The sequence below is a fragment of the Typopeltis vanoorti genome, chromosome 20 (assembly GCF_054136105.1).
Source record: "Typopeltis vanoorti isolate ZY-2024b chromosome 20, IOZ_Tvanoo_1.0, whole genome shotgun sequence".
Taxonomy (NCBI): Eukaryota; Metazoa; Arthropoda; class Arachnida; order Uropygi; family Thelyphonidae; genus Typopeltis; species Typopeltis vanoorti.
In genome coordinates, this window is record NC_143568.1 from 37,491,288 (window position 1) to 37,515,090 (window position 23,803).

General features: G+C 35.5%; 1 protein-coding gene across 2 annotated transcripts in view; it reads right to left on the minus strand.

Moving 5' to 3' along the window:
• The window catches only part of scaf6 (SR-related CTD associated factor 6), a 251,811-nt gene that overhangs the window by 170,571 nt on the left and 57,437 nt on the right, over positions 1–23,803 (minus strand). For both annotated transcript variants that reach the window (XM_090409796.1, XM_090409797.1), the window contains one exon: positions 1,422–1,498. In XM_090409796.1, coding sequence (XP_090265922.1) covers positions 1,422–1,498 — 77 coding nt within the window. The remainder of the gene's footprint in view (positions 1–1,421; positions 1,499–23,803) is intronic.

The following is a 23,803-nucleotide window of genomic DNA, read 5'->3' on the forward strand; positions in this document are numbered from 1 at the left end:
TGGCTGTCAGTTTAAGCTAGTAAGTGTAAAGTTATGCACTTTGACATGATTTAGTTCCAGTGGGATATTATATTAGCAGGATTACGCTACAAGAAACTGAAGAGGCAAGTGATCTTGGTGTATTGGTGGATAAGAATTTAAACTTCAAAGGTCACTTAGCCAAAGATGCAAATACAACTCAGAGGATAATTGCTATGTTGAAGCGAACTTTTGCTAAAGAGTTCATGTAAGGATAAAGAAGTAATTTTGCCTCTTTATAAGGCTTTGATAAGACCACACATGGATTACTGTATGCAGATTTAGTCTCCTGGGTTCCAAGGGGATAAAGAAGCTATAGAAAGGGTGCAAAGAAGAGTTAAAAAGATTATATTCAGATTATGGGATTTAGATTATAAGGACAGATTACGAGTATGTGAATTTCAGATGCTGGTTAACAGGAGAACGAGGGGTGATATGATAGAGGTCTATAAACTTTTGAATGGGTGTTATAGCATTTCAAATGATGAAATTTTTTGTTATATAGAAGGCAGGGAGAGAACATGGGGGCATCCATGAAAGTTAAGATTGTTCTCAGTCAAGAAAGGGGTAAGAGTTAGGTTTTTCTCCTAGAGAGCAATGAGTGAGTGGAATAATTTGCTCTTAGAGGTAGTGAGTGCATCTAGTGTAAATGAATTTAAGGGAAGGTATGATAGCTGGGTTGGGTAATTTACAGCCTCCCTCGATAAAACCTTGACTCCCTGGAGGTCTTGAATAATAATATTTGAATCACAAATGTCACTACTAGAAGAAGGGTAACATTTATGGATTCAAATGTCCATATTTGAATTCATTCTAAGGGTAAAAGTTACTTATAAGAAATACTAGGGGTAAACTATTACAACACATACTCGAGCAAACAGATAAGCACTTACTCACACAGAAACTCTTAAAAACCAAATACTAAACACTAAAAAGAAAACAAGTTTATGGTAAGCTAATCATGTCATTCCAATTAAGTATGTGAAACAAACCGCATTAGCCTTAGTTATTACTTTCTAAGACATTATACACAATCATTATTCATTATCTATATGTTAAATAATCTCCCCTTCCTCCCTTTCTTTCCTTTTAATTTGGTACTTGTAATATGAATGACCACAAACCCTTGACAAAGGACCAAATGAATGGATTTTAAGCACAGTCTCAGAAGACAATCAAAAATGTTGGTACATTATAAATCTATCATGAAAAGTCAACAAAAAAAAAAATTCTGTAGCTCGTAATAATTAAAAACTGTTGTAGATCCTGAACAACAGTAGCTACAGAATGAATATCAATCTCACCACAACCCAATTAAGTTGTTTTCACTTATATTAAAAACTAAGAGCAAGAAATTTATACACAGAACCGCAGATTGGTGAAATCAGTTTCAAAACTTCTACCTTTTGAGCAGTTGTTGTGCTATAACTTCATCATGCTGACTTGATGTTGCATGAGTGAATATCCAACCTTTTCCTCCCTAATATAAGGCAAAAGCAACAGCCATTAGATAAATCAACTTCTAACTGTAAGTTTCTTAAATTTTTAATCTTACCTAATGTAAAAATCAAAAAAGATTTTAAACTAATCTGAAGAAATTAAAATATATTAAAAATAAAGCATAATCAGAGTAAATTATATTTTACTTATAAGAAATTTTAAATAATTTAGTTACTCAATGTTTTAACTTGTAAAAACTTTAAGCAACTAAACAAACTTGTTTAATTTCTCATGGGGGGGAAAAAAAAATTCTTAAATCCCTCAATGCTTCGTGAATCCAGCTATATATGTTTTGCCGTTAGCAAACTGACAGCAAAATCCTTGTTTCAAAATAAAAAGGTAAACTTTTTCTTTTTCCAACACAGATAAAACAAATACTTTAACCACTGATTATGCTACCTAGGATAAATAACTTCACGACACAAGTCATGGTACTGCATCATAATAAAACACTCCCAGTTCTAGAGTCTGCTTTTCATGTTAATTATTGAAAATAATTTCTGCTTAAATTCTATAATTTTATTGCACCAAATTCTTATATGAAGTTTTTTCTGACTTAGGCACAAATTCTGAAATAAATATATATACTCAGAAATGAGATAAACTAATTTCTGAGCAGGAAGGCTATTTATTATCAGGCATAATCAAGACCATACTTTTAACTGTTGTCTTGATCACTCTATTATAAATAACCTACCTGCAGAACAAATCAGAGAGAAGTCTGCTTGCTTTCTATCTGTATATCTAAATTTCTGTTCTCTCACTTGATTAAATTTTTATATATACTCAGCCAATGAGTACCTCTTGTAAGAAAAGGCCATGATTTATATTAATGCTTTAATTAATCTTAGTGAAGATTCCTCTCCCCCACCCTCTTAGTCTAGCATAACTTATAGCAGTTCTGACATCTTATTTCAGAAATGAATCGACTTGCTTCATAATTTATTATAAGAATTAAAATAAAATGAATTTAATGATAATGTTACTTTAACTGTTGCAAGCATTTGCTTCCATGTTTAATAAACAAATGCTGGCAAAGACAAGAATTAAAATTTGGAAACTCAGTGTCGAACTCTGAAGAAAACACTGATTCATAAAGGGAGGAATGTAAAGAAGTTGCTGCAAGGATAGAAAAATAAAACTCAGGAAATAAAAAAAGGCAGTCAGAAAAGAAGAAAGCACATCAGAAGTTCCTAGCAAGTAAATTAGCATTTGGTCTGAATGGAAGAATACAGAGAAAAATGTTTTACACATAGCTTTGTTAAAAACAAAGCTATGTGTAAAAGAAGCTAAACAATTCATGGGAATATTTTGATAAGAATATAGAAGAAAATATTGGGAAAGTGGCAACTTGTTCTGAAGGCCTATTGAAAAAGCTTTGAAATGGAGGAGAAAACTAAAAATATTCTATGTGTCTGGAGTAATTACTATGAAAGATTGCTAAATGAAATAAATGACTGAAGAGTAGTAGAAAAAATTCAAGAGGAATGTAATTGAGTGTACATATCAATACTACAGGTAGAAAAAGTCACCAAAATATTCAAATATAGAAAGTCAGCTGGAGTAGATGATAATTTGACTAGAAATATTGAGGCAAAGAAGTTTTATAGTTTCTGCATTGCATAATCTAGAAGGTAGTGATCAAAAGGTTGAATTCTAGATGATTGGAGCAGAGCTCATAATAGCTATCATCTATAAAAAAGGAAAATAAAATTGAATGTAAGAATTAAAGCAATTTTCTTACTGAGTGTTTCAGTTAAGATTTATGCAAGCATATATGAAAAAAGAGGTTGAGAAAAATTGTGAAAGAGGAACTTGGAGAAGAACAAGCTGGTCAAGGCCAAATACAGGTTATCAAGATCAAATTTTTTACTTTACAACAAATAGTTGAGAAACCATGGGAATATGGCAAGGATCTGTACATCAGTTTTGTAGATCTGAAAAAGGCATATGACAAGGTGCCAAAAGAAAAGCTTTTAAAAAAAAACAACAATTATATGGAGTAAATGGAATGCACCATATTCTTATATGAAGTTTTTTCTGATTTAGGGCACAAATTCTGAAATAAATATATATACTCAGAAATGAGTATAAACTAATTTCTGAGTCAGTATACAGAGCAATACATAGTCTAAGATGTCAGTCAGTCCGTGTGTGTAGAGGCTTAAGTGCTGTGAGGACATGATGTTGGAGGCTTAATGGATTGTATACAGCACTCAGAAAGGATTAAAACAGAATTTAATACTTCCTATATTTTGTCTCAGTCATTGAGACATCTTCAGGAATTACAAAAAACTAATGTAACATGTCCATGAATGACACACAATACTAAACCCAACCATGTGGGTGACACTAAAGTCCTAACTAGGTGGAGCAGTTGTAGGTGGTCTGGAATGTAAGGTGGGACCTCTGGTGATAAGCGTTTCCCAAATCTTAGGAAGCTTAATGCGACCATATTTATTAAGATTTGGTTGATTTCTGAGGATGCTGCTGATTCTAAGAATAGTCTCTCTTTTTTGAATTTGCTGTGGTGGATCATGGTGGTTTTTTCCCATGAGATTCTGTGGGTTGTATCCAAGACATGGTTAGCAAGGCCTGACTGACCATGGTCGTGGTTGCAGATGTATGACTGGTGTTCCTCCATGCGGATGGTTGCTGATCTGCCTGTCTGTCAAAAGTACGCCAGCTTACAGAAACAGGGTACTTTATAAACTCCAGACAATGAGTGAGCTGATCTTTTGTAGAACGGATAAGGGTAGCAAGTTTGCGGTGGAGCTTAAATTCTGGTGATGGCATTTCTGAACTCTTTCTGAAGAGAAGACCAGGGAATGGGGGAGGAATTGATTATTTTTTTAATAATGTGATTGCTGTAGCCATTGGAGAGGAAATTGTTGTGTATGTGGTCAAGCTCAGTTGTAAGGGCAGTTCCACTGGAACAAAGATTGTGGGCTCTCTTGGTAAGAGTTTTAATAATGCCATATTGTTGAGCAGGGTGGTGGTGGGAGAGTTTGTGAATGTATCTGCCTGTGCATGGGTTTTCTATATACAGTGAAGGAAAGTGTACCATTAGGAAGGCATGTAACTAAGGTGTCTAGGAAGGGTAGACAATTGTTCTTGTCTACCTCTTTTTATATGGAAAATTTTGAAAAACGAGCCATAAAAGCAGCCCCTCTCACACCTTCTATCTATCTAAGATATGTTAATGATGTGTTCTCTATTTGACCTCATGGCCCAGACACATCAGACTACTTCCTCAGTCACCTCAACAGCCTACATCCAAGAATCCAGTTTATGATGGAAAAGGAAAGGAACAATTGTCTACCTTTCCTAGACAGCCTTCCTAATGGCACACTTTCCTTCACTGTATATAAAAAACCCATGCACACAAGCAAATACATTCACAAACTCTCCCACCACCACCCTGCTCAACAATATGACATTATTAAAACTCTTACCAAGAGAGCCCACAATCTTTGTTCCAGTGGAACCGCTCTAGCAACTGAGTTTGATCACATACACAGCACTTTCCTCTCCAATGGCTACAGCGATCACATTATTAAAAAAATAATCAGTTCCTCCCCCATTCCCCAGTCTTCTCTTCAGAAAGATTTCAGAAATTCCATCACCATATCCTACACCTGTGGCACATCCAAAAAAATAGCCAAGAATTTAAAAAAGTACAATCTACACACAGAATTTAAGCCCCACCGCAAACTTGCTACCCTTATCCGTTCTACAAAAGATCAGTTCCCTCCTCGCTCATTGCCTGGATTTTACAAAGTACCCTGCTCCTGTAAGCTGGTGTACTTTGGACAGACAGGCAGAGATCAGCAACCATCCACCTGGAGGAACACCAGTCATACATCTGCAACCACAACTACGGTCAGTCAGGCCTTGCTGACCATGTCTTGGATACAACCCACAGGATCTCATGGGAAAAAAAAACACCTTGCTCCACCACAGCAAATTCAAAAAAGAGAGACTATTCTTAGAATCAGCAGCAGCTCACAGAAATCAACCAAATCTTAATAAATACGGCTGCATTAAGCTTCCTAAGATTTGGGAAACACTCATCACCAGGGGTCCCACCTTACATTCCAGGCCACCTACAACCGCCCTTAGAGGGCACTCCACCTAGTTAGGACTTTAGTGTCACTCACGTGGTTGGGCTTAGTATTGTGTGTCATTTGTATACATGTTACATTAGTTTTTTTGTAATCCTTGAAGATGTCTCAGTGACTGAGACGTTAAAAGAGATTAAATTCTGTTTTAATCCTTTCTGAGAGCTGTATACAATCCATTAAGCCTCCAACATGATGTCAGTTAGTTGTTAGAATTGAAAGAAATACAAGATGGTTTGATGTAAAATCAGGGATAAGACAAGGATACACATTATCTTCACTCTTATTCATCATCTATATGGATCACATTATGAAAGAAAGCAGCATTAAGCATGATATTACAATTGGACATGTCAAACTTAGCTCTTTACTTGTGCAGATGATGTTGCACCGCTAAACAAATCTAGTGCAAGTCTTCAGGATTCTCTAACAAAATTGAATAACTAACAAATTGGGCATGAAAATCAGCAATAAAAAGAAAAAAACTATAAAAATAGCAAGAACATAAACACTTTAGAAATTATTCAAAACAGTAAACTGGCTGTATACAAGACAGTGTTTAAACCAATTTTCTATGGATCAGAAATAAAATGCTTGATCAATGTCTGGAAAATATAGATCTGAGTCCAGAGAAATATTTTCAGGTTAGGAAAGTGATTATTCAGATAGCATCAATGGTAGAACCATATTAAAAATGAAGGTATGTGGTCAGGACATGACATTGTGTGAGCAGAGCTAATCTAAAGTAGTATGTCATTTAAACAGAGCAGAAAAAAGTTTAGCAAAGCAAAATAATAGAAGAAAAAAAAAAGACCCAGAGGAAGACCAAGATCTAGGTGAACTCATAGAGTAAGAAGTGCCTTAGAAGACCAAAGTAAAAGATCTGACAATACTGAAGTCCTGAAAGATAACAGATTAATTTGGAAAGAAATTGCTGATAGGAAGTTGGTAATGATCTAACTTTTTTTTGTGTAGTGCTGTCATAATATCCTGTATACTTTAGCAAGGGTGCACATTGGAAAATTGGAAGCATGTTCACAAAACTAGATTATCTGAAAGGCTAATTTCACATTCAGGAACAACTAAAAATAACTTTACTTCTGTTACTTTTAGTGAGTTTAAAATATGTTCCTTGCTGTTCTCTTCCTGGGATTTTTTTTTTTGGTTGATGCTACTTCTATTCAGTGGATTTTCTCTTTTCAAAGAAAATATTCAAGATATGTAGACTTTTAAAATAGCTTCTAGCAGTGGCTGCCGGTGAAAGTTTAAGTGGGAGTGCTGCCTAAACAAAATAATAATAAAAAAAATTATTTTTTTCCTAAATCAGTAACCAATCTATTCATAAATAGATCTATGGATTTATTTATTAATAATAGTTAATAAATAGTTACTAATTAGGGAAAAAAAAAGAATTTATTTTTTTTTGTATAGGCAGCACCCTCATTTAAAATTTCACTGGTTTCTACTGTGATGAAAAAATCAGAGGATTAACTCTTCCAAGACTTTTTTTTCTAGAGCTTTTTTTTTTCCCCCATAGGCTTAAGTTTTGCTGATCAGGCATTTTAAAGATTGTCTGATAGATTTCAACATTTAATAATGTATGCCAACACGTACTGCATAAATTTTAAGCTTATGACTTATTATAACATTATCAGAATGAAGTGAAATGGACTGACACATGAATTAAACAACTTGAGATTTATTAAAGGGGTGCTTAAGGTCAAAACAGTATAACTGAGAAGAGACCTCCACATAGCCTTTAAAGGAATGCAGAAAACCGACCAGCGCTTCTGACCTAATGTCCAATCCTCATCTTCTCGTGGTGCACCCTGTTGGGTATCAACCTGGATACTGAACGAACGAGGATGGGTTGACAATTTTGGATTTAGCCAACCAAATTGTATTCTTATTGGCTTAAACCAATATAGAAAATGATGGTACAACATGACAAAATTTCAGGCTGGCTGGGGCGTTGCAAGGTTAAACAAGGCCCCCTGTTGTTTCGCCAGGAAACCAGGGTGAACAGCGAAAAGTCAGCTATTGGAACAAATCTGAAAGCACACCCCAACTCAACATTACACGAGTTAAAGATCAGTACTATCAACATAAGAAGACTGAATGGCAAAGAAATGGAGCTAGCTGAGGAATTAGATAAGTACCAGATCGACATAATAGGGGTGACTGAAACAAAAAAGACAAAAACCGGTGAGATCTTTCTGAACAATAAATACAAAATGTTATATTCAGAAAATGGCAATCAAGGAAAAGAAGGAGTAGCCATAGTATTCAACACAAAATACGAGGCTAATCTTCTTGATTAGCAGGCAGTCTCAAGTAGAGTGATGTGGGCAAATATCAGAATGGGGAACTGGACAATGAGACTTATTTGTGCCTATGGTCCCACAGAAGGTTCTACTAAGGTAGAAGTGGAGGCATTTTTTGATGCTTTAAAAAAAGCAACTGACACAATGAAAAAGGAAAAGTTGGTCCTTGTTGGGGATCTAAATAGCAGAGTAGGAAATGATTGTCAGACATACAAAAATATTTTGGGAAAATTTGGAGAAAAGAGCAAAGCTAATAATAATGGCAAATACCTGTTGGATTTCTGCTCAGGACATGGACTGGTTATTACTAACACCATGTTCCAACATAAAAATGTGCACAAATTCACAAGGAGAGAAGAGGCAAGGAATAAGAAAAGTCTCATCGACTATGTTATTGTTGATAGTGATGTTTTCTCCCTGGTGCAGAACACCAGAGTGTACAGAGGATTTGAAATTGGAAGCGATCACTATTTAGTCTTGAGCAGGATAAAATTGAATTTAATATTGAAAAGAATAACATGTAAGAAAGTTTTAAATCGAATAAAAGTTAAGCAGCTCTCAGATGTGAATTGTGGACTAAAATACACAAAGATTATTGAAAAAAAAAATGAAAGCGTTTAAGAACAGGAACCAAATCTTGGAGATTCAGTGGCAAGCCATGAAGGAAACCCTGATCGATTCAGCCAGAGAGGCATGTGGTGAGATTGTCTGCAAGGATAGAAAAATCAGAACTCCATGGTGGACACAGGTAGTTAAAGAGGCAATGAAGGAAAAGAAGAAAGCATATCAAAAGTTACTGGCAAATAAGTCAGCTTTTGCTCTTAGAGAATACAGAGACAAATATGAGAAAATGAAACACTATGTAAAATTAGCTAAATAAAAGTCATGGGAGGACTTTGGCAAGAACATAGAAAATAAATATCAAGATGGTGGTAAGATATTCTGGAGGTTGTTGAAGAAGCTTAGAAATGGAGGAAAGAATGCTGTAAAAGGAGTTATTGATAATAAAGGTGAAATGAAAACAGGAGAAAAAGATATCCTTGAAGTATGGAGTAATTTCTTCAAAAAATTGCTAAATGAAACAAGCAGTGATAGCACAGTGGTAAAAAAAACACTCAACTGGCATATAGTCAGGAATACATATCCATACTTGAAGTAGAAAAAGCCATCACAGGCTTGAAATGTGGAAAGGCAGCATGAGTAGATATTCGAAAAGAAATGCTGAAGTATGGTGGTATAAGAGTCTTACAGTTGCTGCACTGCATAGTTCAGAAAGCCTGGATAGAGGGACAAATTCCCGATGATTGGAGTAGAGCTCTCATAGTACCCATATATAAAAAGGGAAATAAATCTGAATGTGAGAATTACAGAGGTATTTCCCTACTGAGCGTTTCAGCAAGATTTATGCCAGTATACTTGAGAAACGGTTGAGAAGAATTGTAGAAGAAAAGCTTGGTGAAGAACAAGCTGGATTCAGGCCAAATAGAGGCTGTCAGGATCAGATCTTCACTTTACAACAGATAGTTGAGAAAGCATGGCAATATAACAAAGATCTATATTTAAGTTTTGTCGATTTGGAAAAGACATATGACAAGGTGCCAAGAGAGAAGCTATTCAATACGCTACAGTTATATGGTGTCAATGGGGCATTATATCAAGCAATACTTAGTCTGTATTTGAGTTGTAAGTCAGCAGTTAGAATTGAAGGAAGTACAGGAAGATGGTTTAATGTTAAATCTGGTGTGAGACAAGGATGTACATTATCCACTCTGTTATTCATTATCTATATGGATCACATTATGAAGGAAATTGGTATTAAACATGATATCAGAATTGGAGATGTTAATGTCAGTTCTTTGCTTTATGCAGATGATGTTATACTTCTAAATAAATCCGCTACAAGTTTGCAAGATTCCCCGACTAAATCGAATAACTGTTGTAATAGATATGGTATGAAGGTCAGCAATAAAAAGACAAAGACAATGAAAATAGATAGAATTGTTGAAAACATGAACTGTGTTGTGAACGGGGAACCTGTGGAACAAGTAAAACATTTCAGCTACTTAGGCACGATTTTTAGTGAAGATGGTAAATTAAATATGGAAATAGACAACAGAATCAACAAAGCTGGTATGGTTGGAAGTCATTTGAATAAATTCATACTGAATAAGAGAGAAATTAGTCGGAACACCAAATTAGCCGTATACAAGACAGTGTTCAAACCAGTTTTAACTTATGGATCTGAGAGCTGGGTCAGAAGTAAAACACTTGACCAAAGACTAGAGACCGCAGATATGAGAGTCCTGAGAAAGATTAGAGGCGTGAACAGATGGCATCAATGGCAATACCATATTAAAAACAGGATATTAGGAAAGAACTTGACATTGTCGGCATCCAGAAATACGTTAACAAAGCTAATCGCAGGCGGTATAGTCACTTAAACAGAATGGGCTAGGAAAGATTAGCAAAACACGTGTTCTCTGTCAGGTTGGCAGGAAAATGACCCAGAGGAAGACCAAGATATAGGTGGATTGATACAGTACAATGTGCCTTAGATGATAGAAATATAAGATCTGATAATGATAAGATTGGAGTCTTGACAAGTAACAGACTGATTTTTAGGAAAATTGTAGATAGGAATTTAGTAATGATGTAATTTTTTCATGTAGTACTATCATATCCTGTACACCCCTTGAGGGTATATGTCAGGAATTTGATGATGAGATTTATTAAAGATGTACAGCTAATATTTCTCTACCTCATTTATCATCAGAGCTAACACCTGTTGGCTATGTTATTGAAAGTGTGCTTTACAAAATCAAGTCACATTCCTAAACTGCTGTTGAGAGGCTCAAGTTCTGCCAACCTGCATAACGATTAAAGACATTTCAGTCAGCTACTGTTCACTCTAATTATCCAAAGGCCAGTAAGTTATGTCTCCTTCACCAATAACATATTGCCAAATGCAGTTTAGCTTTACTGAACAATAAACTTTGTAAAAGCAAATATGTGAAATAACTTAGAGAAGAATTGTTTGATATTTAATACACTATTTCAAATCAATCATCATTCATTCTGCCTTAAAATTAAGAAAAAATAATCAAAAAGTTTGACAATCTCTTCTGGCAAAAATACAAAACAAATACACTTTTTGATATCCTCAATAAATGGGTAATTAATATTTCAAGTTGAGTCAAGAAGAAAACAAGAACGAAACCTTAGAGATCCAAGGGACAAATCTGAAGAAAATAGAACAGCTGATTCATGTGTAAAATTCAACTTTATAACTTATTTTTAAAAAATGCATTTTTTTTTATTAATCAATATAATAATATACAACCACAAAATGTACTGACCAGCTTCTTCAGGATGACAGGATGAGAAAGGACAAAGAAATGAAAACAAAACTAGCATTCCTCAGAGATCCATTATTAATGGAATAAGCTTATTATTCAAATACCTTTCTGATTATTAAAAAAAACACTAATGCTCTGACTCTTATATTAAGGATTCTGTCCACTTTGTACAGAAACAGATATTTTCATCTGATCCTTGCAAATCTGGATATAGTTTCTCTTTACACCAACATTCCTGCTGATGAAGTGTTGAGCCTAATCAAGGAGCTCTTGGTTACCCCTACAAGTTATCACAGAATTCTAGGGTTCTGCAAAAACTTGTAGGTACCCCACAGAGCATACAGGCATTTATAACTTGTATTAGATGTAGTTTCTGGAAGTGAAAAAAAAAGAAAAAAAAACCTTTCAGAGAATGAGGAAAATAGTGTCCTGCGAAACTGTATGAATGGTCTCTATTGGTGCTAAAAGTTGTGACTAATGACGTATAGTGAAGGCATTAATATGATTACCGTAATCAATTTATTAAATTTATTGATATGAGGAAATAGTGTTAGATTTTTTTAAAAATTCCCAAGAACATGCACCATCAACAAATGTTCAAAGCTGTAAAAATGTTTTTTTTTTCACTTGCTTATAAATTAAACTCACCAAGAAATTATATTCCTTTTAATTCCTTATCCAAATGTAAGTAAAGTTTGCATGTGATATCTTCACAACTAAAGTACTTGTATGTAGAGGCTGATGACTTTGCATCCATTGCCTTAGTATCCCATAATGCAAAGCACACATCCTTTCAGGCATGTATAATGCTATGCATTATGGAAAAGCCTGCCTATACCAATTTTGAGGTTTCAACAGTGGGAGTATCAGAGGCCTCCTCAGTCATGAAGAAACTTCATGTGCAAACTTTGTTTGCTTATACTTGAATTAAGGATTAAACAAAAAAAAATACTTTCTACAACTACATCTGATTCAGGGTATTTTAATCCTAAGATGGTACACCTTTTCAGTACTTATATATGGGAAATATATCACTTCTGTATTACTTTAACCTTGGTATCTCTTCTGGGTCTGGCTGTCATTGATGAGGGCTCAATAAAGATCAAAATTATGGTCTGGGTAGTGGCACTTCTCATAATACATAGTATTATACATATCTGATAGAATGTCTTTGCATTATGGGATACTAAGGAAACTAATGTGAAGTCAGTCTCTAAATACTAGAAGCATAGTTGGGAAGATGCTTCATGTGCAAACTTTGTTTTCTTATAGTTGTATTAAGGATTAAATAAGAATATGATTTCTTGGCAAGTTTAATTTAAATGATCAAATCACCTAAGATAGATTTAAACATGACTAATCTTTAAATGCACCTGTTGCATAATTATAAACAAATTACACGATAACAACAATAATTAACTTTAACGAAGTGAAAGTACAGATATTTCGTACTGAAAATAACAGATCATCATCAGTGTGTAGAAATAAACAAATCAAAGAAATGGGAATACAAGGTACATACAACAATCAGTCTACCAATTAAAAACAGTTGCAGCATGCTACAATTTTAATATTTTAATAAATAATATTAAAACTTGTTTAAGTTAAGGGATATTACATCCCATGTTGTTTCTTAGCTGAATAAGAAACTCAAAAGAGTTTCATGCCGAATATAGAAATTATATAAAGTTCGGCGATTCCGAGCGTAAGCAAATACCTGGATAGCAACAACTGACCCTTAAGGTAGTGCAAGCTGAGGCAACTCATAGCAAAGGTGGAGCAAGCTCCGATACAGCTCCTAGGAGCTAAGTTCACATTATGGGTAAATATCAAGAATAGTGATCGGAGCTTGCTCCACCTTTGCTATGAGTTGCCTCAGCTTGCACTACCTTAAGGGTCAGTTGCTGCTATCCAGGTATTTGCTTACACTCGGAATCGCCGAACTTTATATAATTTCTATATTCGGCATGAAACTCTTTTGAGTTTCTTATTCGGCTAAGAAACAATATGGGATGTAATATCCCTTAACTTAAACAAGTTATATGTCGCCGGATTGAAGCCTTTGGCTCTTCATATATTTAGTAATATTAAAACTATTTTTGATGTTTACATAAAATGGGAATCTTCCCAACTTTTAGGAGAGAGAGAGACAATCTTTGTGATTCAGGTTTGGCTGATGTAAAAGGGCTTCAACAACATTCTCTGAAAAAGCAGATGAGCTTCATCCTAACAGATACTGTGTTTAGTGTCAATACTATATATGGATATGCAGACATCAGTGAGACAGATAAATGTAAGAATGTATATAATGTACCCGAGCCAGCACTAAGGACAAAAAATGGGAATGGGTCATTTAGAATAACACATCAATATAGGGGTGGGACTAAGGGATCACTGCATTTCATGTATACTAATGCCAGGAGTATTAGGAACAAGAAGGAAGAATTTTTGGCCTTGATTGGCTCTTCCTGGCCACAGGTTATTGGCATTAGTGAAACATGGCTGACGGAAGATGATATAGTTAGTGGGATAGAATGTGTAGGTTATAGTGTGTTTAGGAGGGACAGAGAGAATAAAATGGGGGGAGGGGTATTATTGATGATAGCTGATGAACTGCAGCCAAGGAGAATTGAAGTTGTATCGCAGGATAGTGAAAGGAGCTCATTTGAGGCTATTTGGTGTGAGATTGAGACTGGCAGAATAAAATATAGAGTTGGGTGCTGCTATAGACCAGGTGATGGAAATTGATGAAATGAGTGGAAGGAGGGTAATTATTATGGGGGATTTCAACTAAGGTAACATTGATTGGAAGGAGGAGAGGACACATGTGAGGAAGGAAATGGATTTTATTCAATTATTAAGGGATAACTATCTGAGACAGCATGTAATAGAAAGAAAATACTAGAGTTTGAGAGTGCTTGACCTGGTAATAGCATCTGAGAATTTGACTGTAATGAATATGACCATGTTGCCACCTATTGGTGAGAGTGATCATAAAGTCTTGACCTGGGAGGTGGCTAAAGGTGTGGAATTTTCGATTAAGACAGGGTATATGTGGAATTACCGTGCTGGCAAGTATGACAAGCTTAGGAGATTGCTTGGATCAGTGCTATGGCATGTACAACTGCAAGGGCTGGATGTCGATAGAGCATGGGAAGTGGTCAAGGAGCATTTACAGGAAGTTATGGCTGATTGTATACCTAGGGTCCGAATAGTAAAACAAGTAGGGGTTAAATGGATGAATAACACCATTACGCTTGAGCTGCAAAAAAAGAAACAACTGTGGGGGGAATTTAAAGAAAGGGGTGACCTGCAGGCACACGAACGGTATAAAGTGCAGGCCAGAAAGGTAACGAGTGTGGTAAAAAAAGCAAAAGCGGATTATGAAAGGAAACTAGCTATGCAAGCAAAAGAGAATCCCAAACAGTTCTTTCAATATGCTGCAAGTAAGAAAAAAAACTGTACACGGCAAAATGATTTTAAGGAATGACGATGGTAAGGAGGTTACTGAATCAGTCGATATAGTGGAGTTACTGAACGCGCACTTTGCAAAAGCATATCATCCAGGTGGTGACATTGAAAAAATGAAGGAACCATTAGTTTATATGGGAATAGTGATGAATGAAGTGGAGGTGACTAGTCTATCACAGAACCTTAATGTGAACACATCTGTGGGATTGGATGGTATACCGGCACGGGTCTTGCGTGAAGCGGCTAAGGAATTATCAGTGCCCTTGACCATGTTGTTTAATCTGAGTCTCAGGTCTGGTTTAGTCCCGAAGGTGTGGAAAGAGGGGAAAATAGTTTCATTGCATAAAGGAGGATCCAAGACTACGGTTGCAAATTACCGACTGATCAGCATATCAGGAGTCGTTGTCAAGGTCTTGGAGAAAGTAGTCAAGGGAAAAATACAGGAATGGATTGATGAAAATGAGATACTGTACAGGGGACAGCATGGCTTTGTGAAGGGTAGATCATGCTTCAGTAACTTGCTCAAGTTTTATAACAAGGTGACGGCTGAACTGGATAAGGGAAATGGGTTTACAGTGATACTGCTGGACCTGGCAAAGGCGTTTGACAGGATACCACATGGAATACTAATCCGTAAACTACAACATATGGGAATGGATATAGGGTTGGTGAGATGGATAGGTGGTTGGTTGATGGAGAGATATCCAAGAGTAGTTTATCCAGGAGTAGAGTCCAAAAGACGGCCTGTGACTAGTGGTGTGCCGCAGGGTTCTGTTCTTGGACCACTGCTGTTTAATCTGTTCATTAACGATATAGGGAAGGATCTAAGTGGAACAATTCATTTGTTCGCTAATGATGCAAAGTTGGGTAGGGCAATAGTGAATGCAGAAGATGTCAAAGTCTTGCAGGATGACTTAGATAGATTGGAGTTCTGGGCTAAGGAGAATGGATGTCAATTTAATGTGACAAAATGTAAGGTTATGCATTTTGGGGTGAAAAGATTAACAGCAGTATACCACATTGGTGGAACTGTACTCCAAGAGATTGATGAGGCCAGGGACTTGGGAGTGTTGGTGGATAGGGAGATGAAGTTTAGGGGGCACATTGCAAAAGTAGCTAAATCAGCTCATCAACTCACTTGGTTGTTGAAAAATACCTTGACGAGCAGAGACAAGCAAGTTATTGTACCTCCATACCGAGCCTTGATAAGACCTCATCTTGACTACTGTGCCCAGATTTGGTCACCTCGGTTCCTTCTTGATGGGGAGGAGGTGGAGAGGATCCAGAGGCGAGTGACTAAGATGATAGCAGGTCTATGGAATGAACCATATGAGAACAGGTTGAAGATTTGTGGGTTGCAGAAACTAGTTGATAGGCGGAAAAGGGGAGATATGATTGAGACATTCAAATTGCTAAAGGGATCCTATAGGATTAATTCAGAGGATATTTTTGAGATCAGGACTGGTGGTGGGAGAACTAGGGGACACCTATGGAAGCTGGGCAAGAGTGTGGTTAGCAGGGATGTTAGAGCTGGGTTCTTTACTTTTAGAGTGGTAAATGAGCGGAATAAACTGCCAGCGTCTGTTGTGGGTGCTATGATAGTGAACGAGTTCAAGGCATACTGTGAGAATGTAATCGCATAGTTGTGTGGACATGATGTTTAGGGCCTCCCTCGATGAGTCTAAGGACTCCTGGAGTCACCCGAAATAATAATAATAATAATAATAATAATAATATATTGTGCCAGACCAGACTTTTGAGGTTTCACATATTCAATGTAATATTGATGTTCATTCATTCTCTTTTTTTTGTGCCACGGAACAGCCTGTCTGCCCCAAAGTATGTCAAATTACATTCACAAGGTATCTACCAGCTAACACCAGGTAAGCACCAGTTAACAATAGAGGTGACAGTTTGTCATGTAGATAGTAAAGCTGAGAAATTTTGTTGAGAGGAAAATATGTCGGAATAAGGTGATACTTCTTCAAAATTTTACCAATAGGTTAAGAGATACTAGAAATATAAAGGACTGGAACCCTGCAGTCTGCTGAAGAATCATTAGGTGATGGAACATAGGAGTCAAAACATGAACATTTCCACTTCTCAAAAACATGTTAATATCACAACTTCTCCTGAATTGAAAAGATAGAAATGTAAATACAGCAATCCCCAATTAATGCACCCCAGATTAGTGCATCATTTTTTTTTCAATACCCTAATTCAATTGGTGCACCTATATACATCTTAAAAATAAATGTTACAGATTTAAAAAATTTTCGATCTATACATTTTTTACGGCTAACTATTTTAAAAAATCACTTCACCAGGATGAAATAATTTAGTTACTGATTTGAAACATTTTACAAAGTTATTTTTTAATGGCATACTACACTATTTCCATGTACACTATGTTCCAAATTTACTGCCAAAATTTATGTCGTCTGCTTTACATAGCATTTTGCTGATCATATCTTGTACAATGGTTTCCCTTACTTTTTTATTTTAAATCATTTTCCTAACCTTTAATCATGAGTAAAAGAATTAGTGAGCAAAAAATAGAAGTGTGAAAATGATTCGAAAAGTAATCTAAGTGGAAGAAAAATTTGAAATAATAAAGAAAAATGAACAAGGCGAGTCCAGAGCAAAGATAGTACAAGACCACAAAAATGGGTGAATCAACTCTGAATATAAAGAGAAAGGTAAGGCTGCTTTAAGTTCATCATGCATGCAATGAAAATCAAAGTATTATAATGATTGAATCAGAGAGACTTCTTTTTACATGGATCGAAGATTGTAATCAAAAACGGATCCCGCTAAACACTAGCCTTATTAAATCAAAAGTCTCTTTGTAACCTGAAAAAAAAAAAGGCTATGAATGATGGAAAAGAAAAAGAATTCCATGTTAGTGGTGGATGATTTGAGCGTTTCAAAAAGAGAAATAGCATATATATACTGTTCTAATCACATTCAAAGCTGCAAGTGCAGATAAGGAGATATTAAGAGATTTTGAAGAAAATTGTGTAAGAAGGAGATTATTGTGATCAACAAATATTTAATGTCGATGAAACTGCCCTTTTTTTTTGGAAGTGAATGCCTTCCAAGACTTTTCTAGCCAAATCAGAGAAATCTCAGCCTGGTTATAAAGTCGCAAAGTCGAATGAAATTACTGCTAGCAATATGCGAGCCTTTAGGAAGCACATTCTTCCACATTGTGCAAATAATTTTAGAGGCTTTTCAAATGAATCTAAGTTAATTAAATCTCATTCTGAGAAGTTGAGTGATTCTGACCTGCTAAATTTAGATGCACAGAAGGAAGATCCTGAAGAACATGAAGAAAATTTAATCACTGAGAAGCCCAAAGAGGTTTCACAGAAACAATTTCAAAATAGTTTTTGTACAATCGAAGTTTTTAAGCAGCAATGCTGGAGACCGACCCTGGTGAAGAGAGAACCAGTAAAATTTGCAGAAGAGGCAATAGGGCCATGCCGTCAGTTGTATGAAAAAAAGAAACAGAATGCCCGCCAAACTACGTTAGCTCAATTCTTTGTTAAGAAGCAGAATAATAAATTTATATTCTGAATATGTTTTATTGTCGTTCAGCTTCATGGTTTTCCTTTAACTAGGCCCTGAGACATACCCTTATTCTTTTATAAAAAAAATTAAGGGTCAAAAAAGAAATCTGAGGAATGAATTATACATTTTCCCATAAGTTATTATATTAGATTAGTGCGCTTTCAATTAATGCACCTGTTTTAAAGAACGCATTAGGTGCATTAATCAAGGGATTGCTGTATAATCTTTCCTACATAGCATTTGGATTCATATATAAAGATCACTACCCATAATGCACCGCTTGATGAGAAATTTTGTCTAATAGCATTATCATTCCATCAAAACTTAAAAGCCATTTGGAAAGAAACCACGAACAGTATCAGAATATATCAATGATTTTTTTTTTTTTTTTTTTTGAAGAAAAGAGAATGACTTAAAATGTCAGAAAACACCAATATGATATACACTTGTGGATAATGCAAATAAGTTACCTCTTAAAACATCATTTATTTTTTATATCACTTTGCACTGAAAAAAAAAAAAAAAACACTATAGGAGAAGACTTGATTATGCCTTACATGTTAGATACATACCATACATTAGGAGATAAATTTGCTAAGAAAATAAATAATAATATCCCTTTCTAACAATACCATTCCTAATTATATAGTCACACAATCAGCATGAATCTTTTTTTGGCATTATTTGGATTATTTCCTAATTGATCATTTAAAAATGGAAGATTATAGATCCGTCTGTGTTGATGGCATGGCTAGCATACTCAGTAAATATACAAAATTAGTTGCAAAAATGAAACAAGTAGTTGCAATTATAGAAAGCATGTGTTGCGATACACTAAGTAAAAATTTAAGTGCTGAGTTGAATCAGATATTTATGACAATTGTTAAAATAATATATTTTGTGGAATCCAGTTCTCTTAATTCAAGACAATTTTATGCAATATCAGGTGACAATGAATAAGCTCTTCTCATAAAATATTATTACTGTGTATACATAAATGTTTGCTGACTTTTATGAGGTCAAATATTGAAAAACACCATGTGAACTGATGGAAGAAATAATTATACTTCTATCAAACATCAGGCAGAAGATGAATTTCATTGCCCAGTGAGGCACCACTTTCCAGACTGTAAAAAATGAGTAAAAATAAAAAAATATATAAAATCAATAAAAATTAGAAAAAAAAATCCTTAGTCCATCCACAGTACAAATGTACGACAGGCTTACAAATAAACCTTTCACAGGTGGGATCCATATAAAAAACTGTTATCTTGTGCAACTCTTTAAAAACATAGAAGAGAACAGAAAAACTGTCACCTTGCAAATATATTTAAACTTTTGGACAAGTTTTATTTATCTCTTCAGAGAACAGAAAAAAACAATATTTGACTGTTATAATAAAATAGGACAAAAGAAAAAAAAATTAAACTTTAGATGAAAAGAATTGAAATAATTACTTTGATATGTTTAAGGGGTGCATAAAGGTCAAAGCTGCATAACTGAGAGAAGACCTCCACAGAGCCTTTAAAGGAATGTGGAGAACCAATCAGGGCTTCTGACCTAATGTCTAATCCTCACCTTCTCGTGGTGTTGTAAAATATCGCAAGAAATTATTTTTGTTTAGAGAACTTTCGCTAAATATTTTACAATATTTTTTGTCTGAAATTATAAGAAAAAAAAGGTACTTAGTTGTAATAATATAAAAATGTAAAAGTATAAACTACTGTTAAAATGCACCTGTACTTTAGACTTGTTGTTAAGAGCTTAATAAGAATTAAGCCGGATTAGCACCAAATGGTCAAGCAGCCAGCGATTTGGTCAAGCAGCCAGCGATGACGTCAATTCATTCGTTGCTTCTGGCTAATCCTGGAATACTCCTAAGTATGAACAAAGGACTGAAAATGGAATAAAAGGCAATACAGCACATGGTTCTAGGCTTTTTGGTTCTTGGCTCTTCACTTACTGTTCTATGGGGTTCCTTCCCGAAATCCAGTGGGTTCGTTTTCCCGCCATCGTCACCCAATGTTCACCGCTACCAGCTCGCTCTAGGTTTCCGGTAGCTACAGCAGAACCCCAGCTCGTCTGACGAAGAAAAGTTCTCGAAGATCGATCAGACGAAGGACATTCCAGTTCCAATGTGTATAACAGAATGTCGGACTTTCCTCTAGAGATTGTTAGCAAGTAAGCCATTAATTTGTTGTAGTATGTTATATGTATGTAACTCGAAATCATAAAGGATTGAGAGGTTACTTGTCAACTAGCGAGAAAAGTGAATGTGAAATAACGGAAAATTATGTATTGTTAAGTATGTCTAATTCACAGGTTGATTGTAATAGTGTCTGAATTAGTGTCATTTAAGTTTTGAATATACTGGAAGAAAGTTGAATGTAATCCCTCCTGGAATACTTATGCATACTAGTAAGCCAAGTTGTGTCATAGAAGACACTTTTATATCAAGGCAAACCAGGGTTTTTCTGCTAGTGAAAGTAGTTTCTGTTGCTCAGATAGCAAGTAAATTTGTTTGTTAAAGTGCTTTTGATTAAGTTAATCTTTTAAGTGATTAAGTTATTTTCTGCTAGTGAATGCACCGTAGTTTCTGTTGCTCAGATAGCAAGTAAATTTGTGTGTTAAAGTGCTTTTGATTAAGTTAATCTTTAATTAACTTTTATGTGCTCTGTATCACATCTTTTAGTTTGATAATAAATATGTTTTTGTTTTGTAACTACCTGGTTTTCATTCCTTAGCTAATGCACTATCCCGAAAATATTAACGAGCCTGCGGGTATAGAATATAGTAACGAGCCACGACTTTCATATAAACATATTGGTGTTTCTTCGTGATGGGGAGGAAGTGGAGAGGGTCCAGAGACGAGTGACCAAGATGATAGCAGGTCTGTGGAATGAACCTTATGAGAATAGGTTGAGGATTTGTGGGTTGCAGAAATTGGATGATAGGCGAAGGAGGGGTGATATGATTGAGACATTCAAATTACTGAAGAGTTTTTATAAGATTGATCCAGAAGATATTTTTGAAAATATGACTGGTGGTGGGAGGACTAGGGGCCATGCATGGAAGCTGGGCAAGAGCGTGGTTGACAAGGGTGTTAGAGCTAGGTTTTTTACTTGGAGAATGGTGAATGAGTGGAATAAGCTTCCAGAGTCTGTTGTGGGTGCTATGACCGTGAATGAGTTCAAGGCAAGATATGATAGATACTGTGTGAATGCTGAATAGTTGTTCCAGACATGATGTTAGGGCCTCCCTCAATGATTCTGACGACTCCTTGGAGTTTCCCGGAACAATAATAATAATAATAATATTGTATAGAGGTATTAACTTAACTTTTGTCATCTTCTCACCCTTACTTTCAAACATAAAAAGATCAATTAAGTGGCGCAGTATTTACAAATAAATAAATTTCTTAATTGGCATTGTGCAATTGCTCAGGGACAGTTATGTTAGATATATATATATAATTAGATAGATATATATACTTACAACACTAAGCCTAACTAACAACAGAAAAAAAAAAAGGGGGGGGCAAGAATAAGTTTAAGTAAGATCGCAGATAAGCAAGCTAGAATAAGAGAATGTCAAGAAAAGACATATTTTACAGTGTAACCTGTTAGGTATCTACTTGGATACTGAACGAATGAGGATGGGCTGGCAATTTGGCACTTAGCCAACCAAATTGTATTCTTATTGGCTTAAACCACAATATTAAATGATGGTACAACAGGGGTGTCACCTGGTTAAACAAGGCCACCGTTGTTTTCGACAGAAAACCAGGGTAAACAGCAAAAAGTCAGCTACTGGAACAAATCCTAAAACACATCCCAACTTAATATCACCAGAGTTGAAGATCAGTACTATCAACATAAGAGCCTGAATGGCAAAAAAATGGAGCTAGCTGAGGAATTGGATAAGCACCAGATCGACATAATAGGGGTGACTGAAACAAAAAAGACCAAAACTGGTGAGATCTTTCTGAGCAATAAATACAAAATGTTATATTCAGCCAATGACAATCAAGGAAAAGAAGGGGTAGCCATAGTATTCAACACTAAATATGAGGCTAATCTTCTTGAATGGCAGGCAATTTCAAGTAGAGTGTTGTGGGCAAATATCAGAATGGGGACTAATTACATATTGAATTTTATCCTTTATCCAAGTGTTAGCAAACAAAGTTTGCGCCTGGAGTACTTTCAAGACTGGGGCAACTTGGGGTAAAGGGAGTATAAGTTCTCATCACTTGCCTTAGTATCTCCCATAATGCAAAGCACATCTCCTTGCAGACATGTATAATGCTATACATTAAGGGAAGAGCCACTACCCACACTAGTTTCGACCTTTATTGAGGTCTTTATTAAGGCAAGTGATGAGAACTCATACCACCTTTACCACGAGTTTCCCCACGAGCTTTTGCCACGAGTTTGTGCCTGAAAGTACTTCAGGCACAAACTTTGTTTGTTAACACTTGGATAAAGGATGAAACACAATATATATAATTAGTAGCATAGCCAAGTGAAAAAACTTCAATAAAATCAGAATGGGGAACTGGACAATGAGACTTATTTATGCCTATGGTCTCACAGAAGGTTCACATAAGGTAGAAGTGGAGGAATTTTTTGAGGCTTTAGAGAAAGCAACTGACACAACGAAAAATGAAAAGTTGGTCATTGTTGCAGATCTAAATAACAGAGTAGGAAATGATTGTCAGACATACAAAAATATTTTGGGAAAATTTGGAGAAAAGAGAAGCTAATAATAATGGCAAATACCTGTTAGATTTCTGCTCAAGACATGGACTGGTTATTACTAACACCATGTTCCAACATAAAAATGTACACAAATTCATATGGAGAGAAAAGGCATGGAAAAAGAAAAGACTCAATGACTATGTCATTGTAGATAGTGATGTTTTCTCTCTGGTGCAGGACACTAGAGTGTACAGAGGATTTGAAATTGGAAGTGATCACCATTTACTCTTGAGCAGGATAAAATTGAATTTCATATTGTAAAGAATAACATGTAAGAAAGTTTTAAAGCGAATAAAAGTTGAGCAGCTCTCAGATGTGAACTGTAGGCTAAAATATACAAACATTATTCAAGAAAAAATGAAAGAAATTTTGAGAACAGGAATCAAATCTTGGAGATTCAGTCGCAAGAACTGAAGAAACATTGATTGATTCTGCCAGAGAGGCATGTGGTGAGGTTGTCTGCAAAGATAGAAAAATCAGAACTACATGGTGGACACAGGAAGCTAAAGAGGCAATGAAGGAAAAGAAGAAAGCATATCAAAAGTTCCTGGCAAATAAGTCAGCTTTTGCTCTTAGAGAATACAGAGACAAATATAAGAAAGCGAAACACTGTGTAAAACTAGCTAAACAAAAGTCATGGGAGGACTTTGGCAAGAACATAGAAACTAAATATCAAGAAGGTG